This window comes from Squalius cephalus (genome assembly GCF_949319135.1).
Source record: "Squalius cephalus genome assembly, chromosome: 9".
NCBI lineage: Eukaryota > Metazoa > Chordata > Actinopteri > Cypriniformes > Leuciscidae > Squalius > Squalius cephalus.
In genome coordinates this window covers 8,438,216-8,459,758 of record NC_137130.1, presented here as the reverse complement: position 1 = coordinate 8,459,758, position 21,543 = coordinate 8,438,216, and the positions used below count along the sequence as shown (strand labels likewise).

Genomic DNA, 21,543 nt, shown 5'->3' with positions numbered 1-21,543 from the left:
AAATAGCATGAAGTCAAACCGTCCTTCAATACAATCCAGCTTCACATACTTCTGCTGTTCGCTGTACTTGACCTGGACCAGCATTTTTATTATAACTGCAATGCGTTTGACAATGTAACGTTACATCAGTGTAAAGGAAGAACACTGTACGGCTGCATGACATATCATTTAAACATCAATAGCTCGATGTGAGGATGCGCACAAGTCACTTAATTACATTTTGTCTTGTAATAATTTGATCCCTTGTTACTTAAATCAAAATGAGGGAACGTATTAGTACGACATGACCGCGATTTACATACGTTATGCATGATCATAAATGGATATATCGTGTTAATTTTCTTACATATAAATAGAGAGAGAGAGATAGATAGAGAGAGAGAGAGATGATACCGTGGCCACGAATTCGTTCCCTCCTTTTAGTAAATGGCAGCGTTAAATCGTGACCCACGAGGTAGGCCTAAAATTCATGTCCTCGTTTTGATTAAAATATGAACTTGTCCGCATAGAGCTGCATACTATATGTAAAATTGCACATGTTGCGGTTGTATTCATAGCATCAATCATAAATGTTTAAGTAGTTTGATTTAATTTGGCTTACCGTTCAAACCTACACGAGGACATTGACGACGACGCTTTCTCCAACGAACGAAGAAGTGAAATGCGCATGCGGCGGCGCCACTGGGCGGAGTGTAATTACACCTCTAAGGAGTTGGTTTAACACTGATGATCAACTCTGTCAAATAACTCCAACTCCGAACACCATTTTACTCTAAATGAGTTAAAATTACTCTTAGGGTGTTGAAATCAACTCTGAAATGTTTAACACCTAAATTTTAACACTCCAATTTTTGCTGTGTATATTGAATTATTTGAGGCATTTTCTTTGCTATTCTTTGATATTTGCACCGGTATTCACAGAAGCATCATGTCCATTCAAACATATGGAGTGCCACTTGCAGCAAAGGTGCAACACAACTATAATTTTTATATTCATAAATATTAAGATAATTAAGTTGCACAAGTATTGTAGTTTAAAAAAAAAAATGTTTGTCTAAAATTCTGCACTGTTAATAAATGTAAAACATTTACAAAAATGGTATAGGTTGTAACAAATTTCAATGTATACTGCTGTACCTTTAGCACACTCTTAACGGGATAAGCTAATTTATCCAAAAATGAAAGTTGTGGCATCAGTTTGTTCCAAAACAGTATGCTCTTCTTTCTTCAGTGGAACAGATATTTTGAAGATTAAAAAACAATATATTCCCAATATATAGAAAAAATTCTTTCTATATTAAATTACAAATGCCAAGAAAGAATAATCAGTATTTACCAGACAGTGGAGGTAGCCTAGATCATTCTCTTTATGATCAAATCTTTATGATTATTTTCCAAGCCTACTTTGGCAACAGTCTGTTTTTTTGTTTTCAATATGTATTCAATGTTATGTAAACTCACCTAGTTTAAATACTGAAATTCAAGTATGGTTTAATCGATAATGTGAATGCTCCCTGTCTTTTTCAGCCAGAGGTCTCCCTGTCTGCAGTTCAGGTTTGAAGCCTGATTAATTCCATTTTACTTTCTCGGAATTACTGTTCAACTTAACTTGACTCAGTTGACACATGAAATCAATTACTCTAACTGGGTCAGGCAGTAATGTAGCCACTACCTCTGTTTCTATCCTCCCTCTTTCTCAGCACTCTAGACTTATTAGCTTTGGCTTTAAAAGAACAATAATGGAGTTGGGCCTCTCGGAATATTAAGGTTCAGACTGATTTTGTTTCCTTCTCAAGCTGAAGCTTCATTGAAGCTGTTTACAGTCAGAATAATCCATTTGTGCTCCTTAAGGTTGCTCAGTGGGGGATGGTTGTTTGGCTCTGTTGACCTCAGTTTTAGCAAGCATTTGTAACTGGTTTAATAGATGGAAAGGTTGTGTCTGGCTCTTGGAAGCTTGTCTCCAATAGCTTCCAAAATTCATTCTGTCGCAGTCTATGTGGCTGGTTTTGAGGCTCTTATCTGCCCATGCCAGAACATTGGCATTGAGACTCTGGTGGAAATGTGGCTTGGAGCACTTAGTAGGGTTAAAAGGCTTTACAGCGGCCAGAATCCCTTTAGAGTGAGAAATCTGTTAGAATAAGGACGTGTTTTCCATTTAAAACCTTGTAAAATTATGGAGGATTCTAACAACAAACCCTTTCCTGCCCATTTCTTTAACCTTTTTTTAACCGTCTTCACATCACTGCTTTTAACAGAAGCATGTGGCCAGTCCATTATTCACTGAATCCATTAGTTTCCTTGCAGTGTTTGCAGTAAGCCTTCTCCATTGAAAAGGGCTAAAGGACAGTTTCCCTCTGTCCTAAATGTCACTCACATTTTCCTCCCCTCCATAAGTATAGCAATTTTGATGTGCTGACATCTTCAGGTAGTATTAGAAAGGCTCTTGAACATTCTGCTGGTGTGTTTGAGAAGCCCTCAAACTACTTCATGTGAATCAAATGAAGACAAAATGCCTGTCATATCCTGTGGGCTCTTTCTGCTGATGACAGCAGAAATATCAATCTATCTGGAACAGTCCTCAGGACAGCAGGGTCTGTGTCTGATTAATACGTTCATCCTTCACTCTTTTCTTTTTTAAAGCACCTCCTTGACTTGCTATCTAAATAGGCCTAATCTTTTTCATACATACTTTTAAAGGTTCACTCAGCAGGCCGTATTGATGAAACCCGAATTTCTGTGAAAATTGTTCGTAAACCATTCTCCATTCAAGAAAGGACTGAATGAATTGCACAGGAACTCCTTATGATCGAGTTTCATTTTGCTTGTGTTTCACTGGCTCTTCTTCATCGCAATGGTTTCAGACTTTATACTGACCTGTCCTAATAATCTTTTGACCTTAACAGTTTTCACTAATCACAAAAATTATTTTCACTGGCATGTAGAATAGAAGGTCATGTCTCAGCTAACTTTTGTTACTGAGTATATTTAATGCTAAACATATTCAAGGCCATCCAGTTTTCTGTCTATAAAATGTTCTCCCCCCTGCCTGGATGTTTTTTCTACATTTGAGGTGAATGTGTATGACTTCACCAGATGTGGGGGGATCATTGGGTTTTTGTGGGCAGGAAGTCAAAATGGCTTTTTCACATTCCTCTTGATTCTAACAGCATGTACACCGTGTTTTTTGGCCTAATATTTGGGGTGAATGCTAAATTTAAGACTAGGTTTGCTGGGATTGGCAGTATAGTCTGTCTAGGGAGAATTTTTACACCAAAATGTATAAAAAAAATTAATTGGTGCAAAAGGATTCCAGCGTCTTCCTTTTAAATGAAGTCTAAAAAGGAATGTTGAATAGCTTCAAGTATTTCAAAAGGATCATCAGCAGAAAATCTCATTTCCTGTTTGCATACAGTAATGTGGTGCTTGGTCTGGAGTTTTGGAGTACTGTGGCGTTTTGTTGCTGACTTAGGCTAAGGAGATTTGTGAATCATTTAAAGGGAAAAAGTATATGGAAATCTTTTCTCAGAAGAGGTGCAAGTTGTCTGCTTTGCTCTCAAGACCATGAAATCCCATCTCATGCTTTATTAGCTGATGAAATCTTTTGTGTTCTTTGTGGTAATGTACTTTCTGACTGTAGCTTCTGGTAGTCGCACTGCATTTTTACCTCCCATGGTTTCCAATCATGCTGTTTTCTATCAAAGAAATGATTTGTCCACTTACGATTATGATATTGGGTCATTCCATGTCAAATCACATATTTTTTTCTGTACAAAGACAAACATAAATAGTGATGAAAGCCAAAATATTAAATGTCATGGATGTATGTTTTACTGAGATTTGGAGCCAAATTACAGGGGCGTAAAAATGACTTTAGAAAGATGGCAGAATCATTATTTTATTTTTACACAGAGATTGGAAGGTCTATTAGTAAAATCTGTTGACTTCAGCAAATGAGCAATCTTTGTTGCATTATATGCCAACTGTGATTGCTCAAAAAACACGTGTTTTTTGCCTCAAGTTTGCATACCTGTAACTCAAGAAGTAGTAAAGAAGATATCTTAATATCTTTTTAGATTCTGTTCTTAACAAACTTTCCTTTTGGTATCTTCATTTTAAAGGCCCTCGATGGTTCATTCCCAGAGATATGGGGATCTAAATGTGGCTACATGAGTAAATTGGTAAATTGTACAAATTTTCAGTGGTTGAAAACCAAATTTGGGTCACTTTGCATACTGCTGATGCTTTTATTTCAAAGAGGAATATCTGAAGAACAAATAATGTTGAAACTAGAAATATATCATGTTTTTCTATTAACACAATTGCATAGAACATACAGTACCTGTCTGATTGCCATACATATTGTTTTTCCAAAGTTTGCATGCCTGTAACTTTAAAAGTATTCAATATATCTTAATATCCTTCCAGATTCTCATTTTTAATAAGCTTTCCTTTTGAAATCTTTGTTTTCAAGGCCCTAGGCTATATAGTTCAGTTACTCTCAAATTGTTAAATTTTACCCATTTTCAGTGATCGAAAACCAAACGTGGTTTACTTTCCACACAGCTGATACTTACTGGATTTAAAGAGGAATGTCTGAAGAATAAATATTGTTTAAACTAGAAATGTATCTTGTTTCCCTCTATCAAAAGAATTGCATAAAACATAACACTCTTAGTACCACACATCTACTGAAAATGGTAAAGTTGAGGCACATTGACTTGCTCTCAGAAGTACATTTTATAAGAATCTATATTTGAATCAGTTTTAGGGATATTTGGAAGATGGGATTCTATTCATTTTAATAGCTTCTGAAGCTACCAAGAGTTCAAACACGCAGTATCGTAACATACGTTACCACATTGACATCCCAATATCTCTGCATTGAAACATATAGGGCCTTAAAAATGAAGATTCCAAAAAAAATGTTTCATAAGAACAAATATCTAAAATGACATTAAGATATCTTTAACACTTCTTGAATTAAAGACATTTAAACTTCGGAAAATTTTTTGTTTTGGGGACTCGGAGAGGTGTGTTGTATTCAATTGTTTTGATAGAGGGAAACAAGACATTACACTAACTATCAGCTGTTTAAAATGTTGCCTACATTGAAAAGGGGTAAAATTAAACAATTTGGACAGTCACATTGGGGTCCCAATTTCTATGGGACTGAACTAGGGCTTTACAAATTAAGATTCCAAAAGAAAAGTTGATAAGGAATGAGAATCTAGAAGGATATGGACCTCTGGTTGAGTTGACACGGACTGACCCTACTATTGCTGTATGATACCCAGTTACTCTGGTTTGTATTGTGCAAAAGGTTTCACGTACGCCCAAAGCTATTTGGCTTCACATTGATTCTAAATATCTAAGTGAAGGATTGATCATTTTCTTGGTGGTTTTTCTCAGAACATTGTTTTGTCGTCTTCGTCCAGCGGTATATTTAGAAATTATTTTCTCAGAATTGAGAAATGACCAGAGTTATGACCAGAACCATATTCTTCTGATCTTCTTTGCCTGTGATTTTCTTTTTCGGGACTCTTTGGGATGAACAATAAGTTACTTTTTAGTTGGCAATGTTTGTTTGCATAACGGCCGCAGTATTTGATTATTCTTATACATGTGTCTAAAGTGGCGTTGTCTTAGAGTTACTACTTTGCATTAATAACTGCATTAGACATTTTTTTTCCTTTCTTTGTTGAAGTGATGCAAACTTTCACAATTTGAATAGGCCTAGGTCTTATCCACGGTGGCTAGGATAGTGCAGTGGTGCTGTTCTCAACTTTGGTTGTAGAATTGCGTGATTTTATGTTTTTTAATTCATTCCAGTGACATTGCATCTGAAGTCGCATCATATTCTGCATATTTGTCCCACAGGAAATATATTCCATTCTTCTTTTAAATAAGAAATAAGACTTGGTCTATATCTTGCTCTATAACTTCACAGTCGGCACTGGTGCCACTTAGACTTATCAAGGCATAAATTTCACCAATCATAAATATGTTTGAAAGGACACCGATTTTAGTAAAGGAAATGTTCTATGATAAATCAGATGCTGGTAGAGATGATCAAAAATGGCATTTCATCTGTTGAATGGTCCTTCTTATGGTTGCAGCACAACATCTGTTAGTTCCATTGCAAACTGACTCTAATTGGCAATTAGGTCTCCTCAGTGTAGTGTTTACAGATTCTATATTCCTCTCTCATTAGTGTTAAATGTTTGAAATTGTCTAGACCACAGATGGGAATATGCTGCATTTCAGAAGTGTGTGTAGGGGACAGAGAGGGTTAGACTGGTGGGTTTTTCTATGCTCTAGATTCACTTGATCATGATCCATTGGCTCTGCAGCCGTGGGTACATTGGCTTTGACAGAGTGAGCCGGCTGTAATTCAGTTTTTACAGATATAGAGCAGGAGCCTCTGATTCTCTCTCTGATGGACCACGTTATGCGACCTTGCATGGCAGAGAGAGGTAATCATGGGATATGAGAGGCTACATTTTTGAGGGCTGTCAGACTATACTGTCGGACAGAGGAAACATTTTTATTAAATTCTGCATAATTTAGTTGATATGATTAAAATTTATGTAATATACATATTTTTGTATTTTTAAATCTATTTTATTTATCTATTTTATTTTTAAATCTTTTTTTTAAAGAAGGATTGTATGCAGGTTGCATTTATTTGAACAAATATAAAGTAAAACAGTACTATCGTAAAATATAATTACAATTTAAAATACCTGTTTCATATTTTAATGTTTTAAAATATAATTAATTCCTGTGATGGCAAAGCTAAATTTTCAGAAGCCATTACTCCAAATCAGTGTCCCATGATCCTTCAGAAATTATTCTAATTTGATGGTTTGGTGGTCAATAAATGCCAATGTTGAAAACAGTTGTGCTGCTTAACATTTTTGTGGAAACCATGTTCATTTTTTTTTTTTCAGGATTCTTTGTTGAATGGAAAGTTCAAACAGACAGCAGTTTTTAAAATAATAGATTATTTTGTAACATTGTAAATGTCTTTACTGTCACTTTCAAAATCTTTGAACTGTGGTGGATATATATATATATACAAAGTTTTATTTTGGATGCGATTAATCGCGATTAATCGCATCCAAAATAAAACTTTGTGTTTAAATAATATATGTGTGTACTGTGTATAATTAAATTTGTATATATAAATACACACACATGCATGTATATATTTAAGAAAAACTGTGTTATTTATATATAAAAAATTTATATTTATATATAATATAAATTATATATAAATATATACAGTATATGTATGCAAATATTTCTTAAAATATATACATGCATGTGTGTGTATTTATATATATAAAATAATTATACCAAGTACAAACTAGTGCTGCACGATTAATCATATCGCAATCGCGATGTCAAGCCTACGCGATTATATGACGCAAAATGCTGCGATTTTATATTAAATAAATAAATTTGCGCTGTTAACGCAATTAACGCAGCATCTGTTAATTTTTGGCATCCTTTGGCTAGTGTTACATGATCCCGCTCGTATTCATGCAAATGCTTTTAAACCATTCATGCGTGATAAGACAAAAAAAGAACGCGCTGTCAGTGAATGTCCTCCTGACACACACATACACACGACCCACAGATAGACGCGCGCCAGTATCAAGTTCTCTTTCGCGGTAGAGCGAACAACACACATGTATGCCAAAATGAACGCGCTGCCTGTGAATGTCCTGACTGTGACACACAGAAAGACTCGCGCTAATATCGTGCGTGCGCACAAAACAGCATGCCAGAATACAGTTCTCTTTCGAGCTTGAACGAACAATAACACACACAATTATGCCAAAATGTCTTTTTGTCGAGTATCTTCATAACATAAGAGTAGTCTTATTATGAATGTGAAGAGTTGTGACTCACAACTCTTCACATTCATAATAAGAGACTCGTGAGAGAATGAGGCGCGTGTGAGATCCGTGTCTCTGACAGCAGCGGCTGGTCTTAAAGGGACAGTACACAGTAGCCACTAATTATATCTGTCGCTAAAGTTAATCAAAGAACAAAGGGAACAGAGAAAAACTCTCACTGCTCTTGACTAAAGAACTTTTTTCTTTAGGCAGATTATCACTAATCTGTGTGTGCATTTATTTTCCTTGAGAACCAAGCAAGTTGACCATTTGTTTATTATATCGCATATCGCAATCGCAATATTGACTTCAATTATCGCAATATGACATTTTCCCCAAATCGTGCAGCCCTAGTACAAACACATATATTATGTAAACACAAACTTTTATTCTGGATGCGATTAATCGCGATTAATCTTTTCACAGCCCTAATTTATATATATTTATATTTGTCAGCTGTTCAAAGCAAACATGCTTATTGTATTGAGTGTGTACTATTTGAAATGAATGGATGAGGACTTCATTTCCTGCTATCTATAGTCTGAATAGACAGATGGGTACATTTTCCTAGTGTATCATTGAGGCCGAATCCCACATTTCCTGCTCAAGATCCACTGGTGGTTGTAAACACATGTTCTGTCTCAGTACTGCTAAGGGATTTGCTTTAAAAGATAATCATGTGGTTACTTCAGAAGGCCATGCTTTGTTGATTTAGGTGGAATGACCTGGGGATGTGGGAAAAAATGGTCCAAATGACCCTTACACTAATACTGTAAACATAAAAAGCACTGTAGTGTAGCTCCTTTAGCACTGAGCATGTTGATTTGGATCTGAAGTGTAGTGTTCATGTGTTTTTTCTGAATATGGGCACTTTGAAGTGCCAAGTAAAAATTGGGCACCAGTGGGTGGAAAATTCACACGGAAGTTCAATCTATGAATAATTTAAATTGAGTTCTGAACTCCACTGATGTACTTTTTTTCTAGCTTGAATATGATGCTACAAGATAAGCAATCAACTTAATTATTTTTCACTTATGTGCAATGACAAAACAATCAAGAAATAATGCAACTCACAGTTTCATAGCTGCTAAGAAATATTTTACTTTCAGTAGGGCTGCCCCCAACTAAAGATTTTTCTAGTCGACTATAGTACTCGTTAATTTAAGCCATTGGTCAACTTATATTAACTCAAGCACACACATAAAGCTTGCCGTAAAGCACTGGAAAAAATAATTATTATGAATGTGTCTGATAAAATAGCAAGGAGACAATTATTTATTAATAAACTAGTGTTTTCTGAGTCAGTGTCGGCTGTAAAGTTGAAGTTGACGATGCTGACTCACCATCTCTGCAGTACAGTGGACGCGCCTTTAGAGAAAAATGTACATAATCAGAGAATATTTGTTTAAAAGTAGACATATTTTTCATGTCTGTGAAGTAGCCTTTCCCAATTCACTTGTCACGAGTACTTGTGGCAAAATGTTAATTTTGGACCCTGCATTTGTGAGGTTGGGGCTTCTCACTTGCCATTTGATATTAGTCTAATACTCTTTAATGATAAAGCACTCAAACTTTCTTTAGCAAAAGGCCTCTGAAATTCTTAAATTATCTATTCATTGTTCTTTTGTCTCTTTTAGTGCTCTTTTTATGTGAAGCAGTGTGATGAGTCATTCATAAAATCATATCAAGAGACATTAGTAGACTGTGGCCTTTCAAGCTCTTCTTAAACCCTGGTGAACCCTAAACCAATCAAATTATTGAAGAGTGTAGAACATCTCTGCTCACTGAATGAGCAGCAAGCTCTGGTCTATTTATATATATAAAAAAAAAAAAAATCTGTGTTGGTTTCCTCTGGCTCTTGAATCAGAAAATGTCAATAGCTGACCTATTGGAAACTGCTCTGTTGCTCGACCTTGGAGTTGTGCTATTAGTTGATGATATGGTTTGTCTTGAAGAGTTCTTCTGTAATTATGGCTCATCAAAACCTGTTGATCCTAATTAATGAAGAAAACCACTTTAACTTCAAGTGACTGATTTGAAATGCTTTAGGCAGCTAATAGTGCTCCTTGCATGAAGTGCAGGGAAGATTGAACTCACTATTGATTTCAAATTATTTTGCCTTTAAAAATAAGCAGCCAAGTTGGAACCAAGTGAGCCAGGACTACCACTGGTGCCCCTTCAAAAACAAGTTAAAAGCTTGTCAATGATGCCTGAAAATGCTCCCTACGTTGGCAGCTCACTAGGAATTTTGGAACAGAGCTGTGTTTTGAATACCTTTTTTGTGCCATGATCAGATACAGATACAAGTACATTCCTAGAAAAGGAAGACTGGGGTAAAGCAGAAATAGAAATGCAAAGACTTTTACCTTAGCTAGCTTCTGACCTTAACAAGATTGTGCTCCTCTTTCTCCCAGCCAAGATCTCATCACCCACTCCATTTCTTTTCATCTTCTGTAAGTCGCTGAGCCAATGTATCTACATACATAAAGTCTCTCAGTGTCACATTTAAGTTTAGGGCTAGAAGGGTTTGGAAATATATTTGTCAGATTTTTAACAATTTTCTCTGTATATTATTCAGCAATATTACTTATTTGACTTGCACTACTTTATTGGATGAGAACTCAACTTATCTGGATGATGACATCACTGTTTTCTGCAGAGCTGCTTTATAGCTGAATTGAACTCATTTTATAATTGATGTACTTTATACAGTTATTTAGCTGAAATGAATCAACACTGAACTGATTTCAAGTGAATAATAATGACTACTATTGTCTTCTTAGAGCTTCTTTACAGCATAATTGAATTCTGTTTGCATCATTGAATTGTTATTTTCCTGTTTATCACTGCAAAGCTGCTTTGAAACCATCTGTATTATGTATAAATGCTATATAAATAAAGTTGACTGGACTTGACTATCATTGTAGTCCAGTCGTGTATATTTGGCAGTGAAGCAACGCAACTGACTCGGGCAGGTCACGTGACGGTAACAATATGGTGGATGTAGTACGTCCAAATTTCATTCATACTACCCCATATTCACACTATAGAACATACTTTTTTAACAGACACAAAGTTCAAATTCAAATGTAGGACCTACTCAGACAGTATAGGTGTTACTGTGTTTTCGGACGCGCCAAGTGATTTTGAATTAATCTGATGAGTGAAATAGTCACTGACTCTCTCATAAAGACATTCACTTGTTTCATCCCTGAATCCATGTTTTTGAATGGATCAATTGAATGGACAATTAATTGACTCAATCATTAAGAAATGAACTTGTAACCTGCAGAAATAGTCGATTAAAATCCCTTTATTGCATTATTACACAAATGGACAGTCGGACACTTCTGTGAATTTTTTTTTGAAGGGTAGCACAAATGAGTCATTGGGTAACTGTTTAATTTGATTCGTTAAAATGAACAGTTGATTATTTTTGTATTACATTTGTGTAGTTTTGCATTCATTATTAGTTTAAGGACACATTGTTGATGCTGCTTATGCTAGTTTCTTTTCTGGCTCATCTGTAAATGTTATCAGATTTTCACAAGATAAACATTTAATTGTCAACATTTCTTACTAATGTCAGCCAGGTGCATGTAAGATTATGACTACTTCTGCACTTCTTAAAGCATATGGGCCAAACCACAGAATAAGTACTTTTAACTCACGAAATGGAAAATGCCAAAGTCTTAAACGCATTACTTTCCCCTCCCCACATCTGTCCACACAAGGCGGAGGGGGCGAGATGATGGAAAGGAAAACAAATTTTAGGATAATAAAGGAAAAGAATCTTTTAAAATATTCTCAGAACTGCTTATGCCAAGACTAGCACAACCCCACCCAGACCACTCTACTTAGTTTTGGAGATGAGAAGAATGGCTGTACTTTTCACCATATATATATATATATATATGAGCTGTGGATTTCCATGTCTGCCCAATGTCTTGGTCATCTGTAACAGTTGTGACCTTGTTGAATAAGGCATAGGTGTCAGATTTCAGTGAGCATAACACCGTTAGCTGCCAAAGTCCACTGTCTTGCACTCAAGTTGCTCTGTGGCTGAAGTATGAACCAGAAAGTTATGTTTTTTTTCTGCGATGGAAAACTTTTTTTGTTTTCATCTATTCAGCAAGTTTTCAGTGAGTTAATGTCCTTATTTGAATTACCGATACTTGCATGTTTTTGCCTTGCTAACACTGATCAAATACCGCAAGATACTTATTTTTAGATACATTTTATTAACACTTTACAATAAGGTTCCATTAGTTAATGTTAGATAATTTATTAACTAAAATTAACTAACAATGAGCAATACAATTGTTATAGAATTTAACTTTTCGTTGTCAGTTAGCTTCTATTCAATAATATTAACAGATACCAATGTTAACAAATGGAATCCTATGGTAAAGTATTACCAATAATAATAATAATAATAATAATTATTATTATTATTATTATTATTATTATTGATGTTGTTATTATTATTATTATTATTATTATATTTATTATTATTATTATTATTTTTTTTTTTTTTTTTTTTAAACACATCTGGCAGCCTTCACTCTTAGAAATAAAGGTTCTTCATTGGCATCAATGGTTCCATAAAGAACTTTTAACATCCATGGAACCTTTCGATTATATAAAAGGTTCTTTCGGGTGGAAAAAGTTTAGATTATATTCACACTAGAAATAGTGGAAGTGTTCACTGAAAGGTTCTTTGGGGAACCAAAAATGGTTCTTCTGTTACATTGCTGTGAAAACTTTTATTTTTAAGAGTGTTGGTCATACTGCAGTGTTACGGTTTCATTTTGAGTTGCAAGATGGTGGCAGTTGTTTATTCTAATGTTGAAAAGAAAAATAAATAGGGAATATACAGATACAAATATACAGTTTAGTTGTCATTATACAGAAAAATTTGTTTGTACAATGCTTTGATTGGCCAATCGGAATGAAGTATTCCAGAGATATAAATCTGAAAAATGTTCCCCCTACACAGCACTACTTATTTCAGTCTTTCATTCTTCCTGTCTCCTTTCTTTCAAGAGGTTCTCTCACACTCATGAGACACCTCGTTTTGCTTGCAAACCCGCCGCCCCTCTTACTTTAGTACTTCACATAACCCCATCTGGTCCACAGCTGAAAACTATTAAGCACTGCTGGAACTTCCTCCTTAGTATCCCAGCTTGTGTGAAAGCGAATAAGTCGCTCTGCATTTCACCCATCTTTTTGCCTTCGTCTAAAAGCGCTCTCCACTGGCTTCCTCATTTGGTTCGTATTTGGCAGAAGACACTGGCTGGTGCTTTGGAAATCTCCTCTCTTTATTGGTAAGAATGTTGGCCTTTTTATGTGGAGAGGTCTGACAGAAAGGACATGAGTGTTTGGAGTATGGCTCCGAGCTCAGCGGTGAATAACAACTGATCCATGAAAGGAATGCAGAGGGTTGAATTAATAAACATTGCTATTTTGCTATTTGAGCTCAGTAAATGGAGTTCTGTTGGAAACAAAGGATAGTTTTATTTCTTTTCTTTTTCTCAGCTCAGTTGAGGTGGTGAAGCATAGTTTTGTTGTAAATGCTGGCAATGTTGACTCAGATCTGGGTCATATCAGTGGAATGCTCATCAACTTTGAACAGCCTTAACTTTTTTTTTTTTTTTTTTTTTTTTTTTTTTGTGGCTGTGGATGTTTACATTCTTCTGTTCATCCTGAGCTGCTGCATGCTTTGTGCTTTTAAATCCAAATTTTGGATTTTTGAACACCATCATAAAAAAGAAATTCTAATGAGAAAGTAGGTCATTTTTATTTTATTTCCAAACATCAGTATGGTTATGTGAATGTTTGTTGTCCTCCTTAGTTCTTTCTTTACTTTCAGCTCATTGTTAAGGACTATTATTTGAAACATTTCCCAAAATATTGCTGTTTATAAGAAAAACTAAAATCTTATTTAATAATTTGAAAATGAACGTTTTGATAGTTGGTGGAAAATAGTAATTTTCAAAGAAACACAATTTCCTAATAGTCAGTTTAGGTTTTTAAAAGGTTCTTTTTGTAACCAATTTTCTTCCATAAATGATCCTGTTGTAGCTTCTGCTTTGAATGAATGTGAGAGTACAAGGTGCAAAATTTTTTAATATTGGTGGTTCTTTAAAATAAAACAAAACAAAACAAAAAACAAAACAAACAAAAAAAAGTACAATTTTGACTATCCCCTATACCCACATTTATTTTTGCATAAGACATTATTCCAACATATTGATTTTTTTTTTAAAGAAAATAAAAGTTTATTAAAACTAAGTTGTTCGCCTGGTATGTGTTTGACACACCGCAGAATGTTGTAGTCTAGAGGGCCATCGTCAAAATGGCCTATTTCACTAAAATGGACAATTCCTGAAAGGAAAAAACAGCTGTTTTCAACAAATCTTTTTGTGAGCTTTTGGGCTCAAAGATTAATTGCACTTGGCTCCCAATAATTGCTGTTTGCAACTATATTTTTATTTTTAATCCAGCAAAAAGGACCAAGGCAACATCAGACCTCACATCTGGGGGACCGTAGCTTCTCCACCCAACAGTTATAAATGGCTTTGGCTTCTCTCAGACATGCCTAAGCCGGAGTTGACTTTGAAGATACTAAATATTATCAGCAAACTTTGCAGCTCAGCATAAAGGACGGTCTCAGGGTCTCCCCTGTGGGACAGACTGACCAGCCAGGAAGTGATAAACGGAGAACAAACACAGCTGCTGTCAGTCAGGCAGGCGGACGGCACAGCCAGGTGTTTGCCCAGGTGTGACCGGGCAACGGATAATATTGCGTAGCAGAATAACTGGGAAAGAGTGGGCATTATAGCCACAGAGTTTATTTTGTACACTCTGTGGAATGTTGTTATGAAATGGTCCCATACCATTTTTCCTGTGAAGTTGTGGAGCAAATGTGTTAGTTTGGAAATTGTGACCATAAATATGACTCCGTATATGTCAGCCCTTTTTCAAAAGTTTTCTGAACTCCTTATGATTTATGAATTCTTTCAGAGTTGTTCCACTTCTTGGTCTCTTTAGGCTGCTGGCAGGGGTGACACGACATACTCATGATTTCACCTGCTCAGTCAGTGATGACCGCTGTCCTTGTACGTTGGTTTGGCTCTTTGACAGCTAAATTGCCTGTGAATAAAAATACAAGTGCCTGCCTTCCTGTTCAGCCCCTTTGCATTTAAACTTGGCAGCCTGTAATGCTGATGTCTGTTTGCACTGTTCACTTGGGAGCCTAAATATGTACACGTATACAGACACAATTTCATACTTTACAGACAGACAGAGGCATTTATTTGCACAGTTGGTCACAAAGAGCCTCATTGGCTCAAACCATTAAGCTGCTCACATATTGTCATCATCATGTTGTACCAAGTGGGGTGAATGATATGTTTAAGATTAATTGTGGCATTGTTCTGTCATGAAACCTTAAATCACATTCTTCTGTGCCAAGATGTCATCCCAAAATATTATAATTTACTGTTTCCCTCCAATGACGCTCCACACCCTTCAAATGAGAACGCACTATAAAAATCACTTCTTACAACTGCTTATTTTGCAAGATGCTGTGTGAATTCTCAGTCATATCAAAATAGCATTTCAGACAATAGAGTTTAATTGAAGCTTACCATTTCCCCTCAGGACAGCACATAACAGTGTGCTTTTCTGTGTTTCACCCTTTCATTACTATTTAATCAGTTTACTAGAAAAAAAAAAAGTGCACTTCAGATTCCCCATGGACAGTTGACAATTAATCTTAAGGTTACTCAATTATTCATAACAAGAATATATTATTTCTGTGCTCATCTTCTGTTGTGTACAGTATTAAAACTGCAGTTTTCTATTATTGTCTTACTGCATTTTGATATGAACATGATTAGCGCCACACAATAAATTCAGTGAAGTCATGCAATGATAAACATACCCGGGAAAAAAGATGGACTTGCGCCATGTTTAAGTTAACATGACTGCTAAGTCACAGACAGGCAGTGGGAGTGATGAGCTTCCACTGAAGTCATTATAAAGTTAAAGATGTATTTCTCTAAAGAGCCTCTATGAAAAGGGGTTGTCTTCACTGCATCAGGGAAATCTGTAATGCGCACATAGACCTCCATGGGGATGTCTTACGTTCTCTTCTTTCACAATTCATTCATCCGTCTGTGCTATTGTAATATGTCTTCCCATTGGGCTTAACATTTGAATAGTTTGTCTCATAGCCTATATAAGTCATTGGCTTAGCTTATCTCCTGATGTTTGACAATGCCTGAGAGGGAGAAGCTTAGAAACAAGCATGCAGTGAAAGGAATTTCTTTTTGACTTCTTCCTCATTTTTTTGCTATAGTGTCACGCTTAAAGACCCACTGAAATGAGCACCTTTTTCTGTCTTGTCCCATTGTTTTTCCTATTGAAGCAGGGTGTTTTGAGTGGTACATAGGGTAGGGCTGCACGATATTGGAAAAAATGACATTGCGATATTTAGTTTTTCTGTGCCCATACGTTGCAATATATAAAGAAAAACAGGAATTTTAATCAGATGACTTTAATGGCTATAGTTAGAAAGAATGAATCATTCTTGAGTGGGCAAGAAAAGAAAATAATATTTCTGCAAAGAAAATAATATTAATATTAATAATAATAAAGAAAAAGATGAAAAATTACTTTTTACTTCAGACTTTTTTAATGGCAAAATAATTTAGGGCTGAACGGTTTAGGAAACGCTTTACTGTAATATTTTATTTTTAAGTTATATTTAAACATTATTGGAGTATGTTTTACATAAATAGTCTTTCCACTCAATATTTCACATTCACACCTAATGTGTTGGCGTTTCTTTGTAATTATTTGTGAACATATTCTATACATATCTATTTAAAAGAACATGCTACGTGTACAGTGCTAGACTAACTGGGACTAGTCACAGCACTTGCCTATAATTGTTTCCCTATTGTTGGTTTGATTGCTTCTATTGCTCTCCTCATTTGTAAGTTGCTTTGGATAAAAGCGTCTGCTAAATGATTAAATGTAAATATAAATAAATTAAATTTTCTTGCAATTTCTGAGTGAAAATTGTTGATAGTTTTTTTTTTAAATATCATTCCACTTGAGTTTTTATTCCCCCTGATTTTGACTGACTATGAAATAAAAGTAATTATCATGATTTTGTGATTATTATTAAAAATTAAAGTATTAAACAATACATATATTGTAATAACTCTACTGTAAAATAAAAAGGGGAGTAATAGAACTTTATTCTACTGAAAAATTGCAATACTAATATTTTCATCTTAATTTATTCAAAATAAAAAGGTAGCACATATATTTATTTAATTAAATGACAGCCTGCTTGTTTTGACAATCTCACAAAGTCTGATTGCGATTTCGATTTTATTTCAATATATCATGCAGCCCTAGCATAGAGCTCTCCTCTTTTTCTCAATAGCTATAGGCTTCAGTTTCACATAGTGGCTTTAGGGGAAGGGAAATTCTCATTCTAGAGAATATTTAATTGGATAAAAATTCATATGTAAATTCATATGTGCTAAAGTTTAGTTTGTTAACATTTAAAGGTGCAGTAAATGATTTCTGAGAAACATTGTTCATATTTGAATTCGCCAAAACAAACACGCCCCTACCCAAAAGGATCACACCCCTACCTCGATAGCTCTGCCACCAATTTCATTAACACATTTAACAACACGGGCACCTCCCCCCTAATGGATGTATACACCCCTTACTGCTGATTGGCTACAAGTGTGTTTTGGTGCTCTGTCTGATCCCCTTTTAACAGCGTTTCTTAGAGAGTACATTACGATATTGATGGCCTCAAATTCATACACACAAATCCAATTTTACATTCATTGGATCCCAATGATCCCAAAAAAAAAAAATAATAAAAAAAAAACCAAGCTGAAAACACTTTAAATTGCTTAAGATCCTTAAGCAATTTAAAGTGTTTTCAGCTTGTTTTTTTTTTTCTTGTTTTTTTTTTCTCTCTTACTGCACCTTTAATTTCACTGTCTGACTTTTGAAAACACTCTGCATCTACCATCCTCCACAAATACACGTTCAAATATTTGAACCATGAAGGGCATAGTTACCCATAATATTTATAGTTTTGACTGTTATTCCCCCTACCTGCTGTAGTACTTCTTTGTAGTAGAGATATTTGTTTTTTAAAGGGGTTATTTCTTGTGAACCCAATAGCTTTTAACATTTTCTGCAAGAACACACCCTAGGAGATTTAACCTTAAGGCAAATTCATAGAATTTAGTTTTTTTGAAGCATTTAGTCCTACTTCTCTGACTCCTTGGAGTAAATTTCCATATATGCTCTCATCCCAGCAGGTAGAAGTGGCACATTCCAGGAAATCGCAGCCAAGACAGAGCGTTTTCAAGCATGAACCGGGCATTTAACAGAAAAAAAGGTATGCGTTGTACCTGTTTTTTGTCTTGCTTTCCTCTCTTTTCTCTGTCTGTCCATCGAACAGAATCTTTATGGCTGTCAAACGATACAAAAATTATAATGACAAAAAAATATGAATTAATCACAGTATTATTTACATATATCAATATCAATATTAAATTGATTCAAAGACTTTGTTGTGTGTATTTGAATTCACTGAACATGTGAACAAGGTTGAATTGCTCTGATGGTTGGAAATTGTTGAAAGTACAGATTTGACTACAGTCCGGAGAAACGTATTACTTGGGCTTTTTTTTTAAATGATTATTCACGTTATATTAATGTGTTAAAATTGACAGGCCTAACAGAAACCCTTATAAAAAATCTACTATTCAGACTCTCCTTTTTCATAGTCTGCCTGTTATTCTTTCTTCCTCAACCTCTCTTTGTTCCTCCCCTGGTCTCTCCTCCCTTTCTGTCATTTCTCTGTGACTTGGAGCAGACAACCTGTCTGACTCCAGAGGCCTGGTTTTTTTCTCTATGTATTTACAACCACCTGTCCCACCCTTCTTTCCAAAATGAATTAATGGATCTTTGATGTGATAAACCCAACTGGCCAGTCTTCGATCCCAGATGGCAGGGATTGCACTGGTAATATTTCTGTGTTAGGAGCTCCTGTTGCTCTGTCTGGCTCGCTTTGAAGATATGGACTAATCGCAAGCGCTGTCCAATGCTAAATCCCTTGGGATGATGGAAGATATGATGATGTTTAGAGATACATTTACAGATGACTGTAACACATTTGGTTTTTATATGAATTAGAGATTATATTATAGGGATGCACAATACCATTTTCCCAATGCCCTTCCATTACCAATAGCGGTATTTTTTTTTAATTAGCGCAGTAATTTTCAAGTATATTACATAGATATTAATTATTTGAGGGTGGCTTTTTTAATGTTTTCACAAACTGTTAATAATATTCAGTAGGCCACTATAGCTGATCACCAATGTCATTGAATTTGTGAAATCATTATGAATCAAACTACTGGTCGTCATTGTATTGCATCATGCGTATTGGTGCATCTCTAGTGTACTACATTCAGTAACAATTTGCTAATTTATCCAGAAAAAGTTGTAATCTGATTTTATAAAGAGGTTAGGCATAACAAAGTAATTATTTTGGCACTGAAAAAAGCTCTTGCGGCCACAACACATTTCCCTCCACTGCCTTGCACGGATGTTCCTGCTGTCACAATGTCCAAACAGTGCTGTTGGACCGTGGAGAACACCAATAGCCCATCTGTCTGAAAGACAGCATTAAATTCTCAGTAGCGAACAATAGCGACATTTACCAGAGAGAGACGGTAATCATTTTATGGCCGTGCATTCGTTAACAGCAGTGTCTAGAGTGAGTTCTGATGTGATGATACAGAAGAGGTTTCTGTCTAATGGACTCTGACTAATGCCACCCTGCTTTAAAATGAGGTGGGTGATTCGTCATTGTTCTGTTAGGTAATGTAAATATGTCTGTCTTTATTGTTTTTTTTTGGTCATGAATTATTATTATTCTTTTTCAGAGTTAATGTATGATCATTTGTCTCATAAAACTCAGCCTTATAAAATCTTCTAGGTAAAAGTTGATGAGCTTTATGATGGATGGATGGGTGGGTGGATGGATGGATGGATGGAGAGATATATACAGTAGATATGAAGTTACAAAAGGGTTGGGTAAATATACAGTAGGACAGAACACATATTGGGTTAATTGTACTCTAGGTTGGTTATTTAACCAAGTATAATGGGTTGATTAATTATTGTTGTTAACAAAGCATAAAATACATTACACTACTAATAATATTTTTTATGAGGTAATTAAACAATAATAAAATTATAGACAATGAATGAAGAACTCACTATTATTAACAAGGTAGAGACTGCAATATATAAACTATGAATTAACTATAGACTAATAGTTTGTAAATAATCGTGTTTCCAAATAATGTTTTGATTCTTTAGGGTTATCTGCTGAAAAAATATAGAATAATGAAATGTGAAGTTACAGGTTCAATTACTGTTCGCATACTCAACAGGTATAGACTGTTAGTTTCTGAATTAGATGGTTGGTGATTCACAAAGCTCGAAGGCAGAAGCACTGTTTGTGTGATGACAAAGAAATAATTGGACCCAGATTCTTTCCAGACTTATGCATCCAATTACTAGACACAGAACATTAAATAGCTACAGTGTCTGTTATTTAGAGCATAATAAAATCAAGTTTGAACTCACACATGATCAGTTTGAATAGCCTAAACAGCACAAAAGATTTACCATAATCTCTGATGTGAATTGTTTGTTGTTTGTTGTTTTTTTTAATCTTTTTTTTCAGAAATCATTATGTTTGGGGAGTTCGGCTGGTTAATTAGTGACGATCTAGTATTCCCAAAACACTTCACAGTATCCTGTAAATAACCTTAGCTAAATTATACACAATACTACCTAATTACTTTTATTACATGTAACCGTTGTGCCATCTTTTTCTGTCTCTGTATCTTCTTTCATTTTATTTATTTCCCTGCAAAAGGCTTGCAGAAAAAGAAATTCTGAACATGTCATCATCGCATTACTAATACCTCCAGGCTTTCATAGCATGTAGCTGGAGATGACAGAAATACCCTGCGAATATGGATAAAACATAATCTTTCTTTAATGAAAAATTGCTCAGGTGCTTGCGCTCCAGAATGAGTATTAAAATGCGTTTTCAACTCTTAAATCTATTTCAATTGAAATACAACAAGGGCTTAGTGCCCACTTCCCAGTGCATTTCTTTACTGGCTTAAAGAAGCATTACTATTGTAATAGATCATTCTTATCTTATTTTTGCTATAACGTCGCCTTATTGCCATTCAGAGCTCCGTGAATCAAAGCAGTGAGCTGTAAAATTAGATGCAGAGACTACCAAGGCTCTTACGCTCCTCTGAAGCCCTTGCAGAGGAATCCTGTTAAGAATATGCCAAGATGTTCTGATTTGGCAGACTTGATGTTCACTCATTGATCATTGGATATTATAGTGTGGGAAAATTATCGATATTTGGCCGCGCTTCCAATTCAGTACAATTCATTAAATGCACAACACACGCTCAGCCTGCTATTAGTAGGGCAAAGAGAGAGTCGAGATGCTCAGATATGCACAGAAATGTTTTGATGGCACCAC

The 21,543-nt window shown here is 35.2% G+C and overlaps 1 protein-coding gene across 8 annotated transcripts in view; it reads left to right on the top strand.

Moving 5' to 3' along the window:
* Positions 1-21,543, top strand: part of gulp1a (GULP PTB domain containing engulfment adaptor 1a) — a 65,776-nt gene that overhangs the window by 32,225 nt on the left and 12,008 nt on the right. For 6 of the 8 annotated variants that reach the window (XM_079880985.1, XM_079880980.1, XM_079880983.1 and 3 more), the window contains exon 2: positions 18,269-18,351. In XM_079880985.1, coding sequence (XP_079737111.1) covers positions 18,324-18,351 — 28 coding nt within the window. In that variant the 5' untranslated portion in view covers positions 18,269-18,323. Of the gene's footprint in view, positions 1-12,904; positions 13,232-18,268; positions 18,352-21,543 lie in introns of those variants that run through there. The other 2 variants (XM_079880986.1, XM_079880981.1) reach the window with 2 other exon arrangements.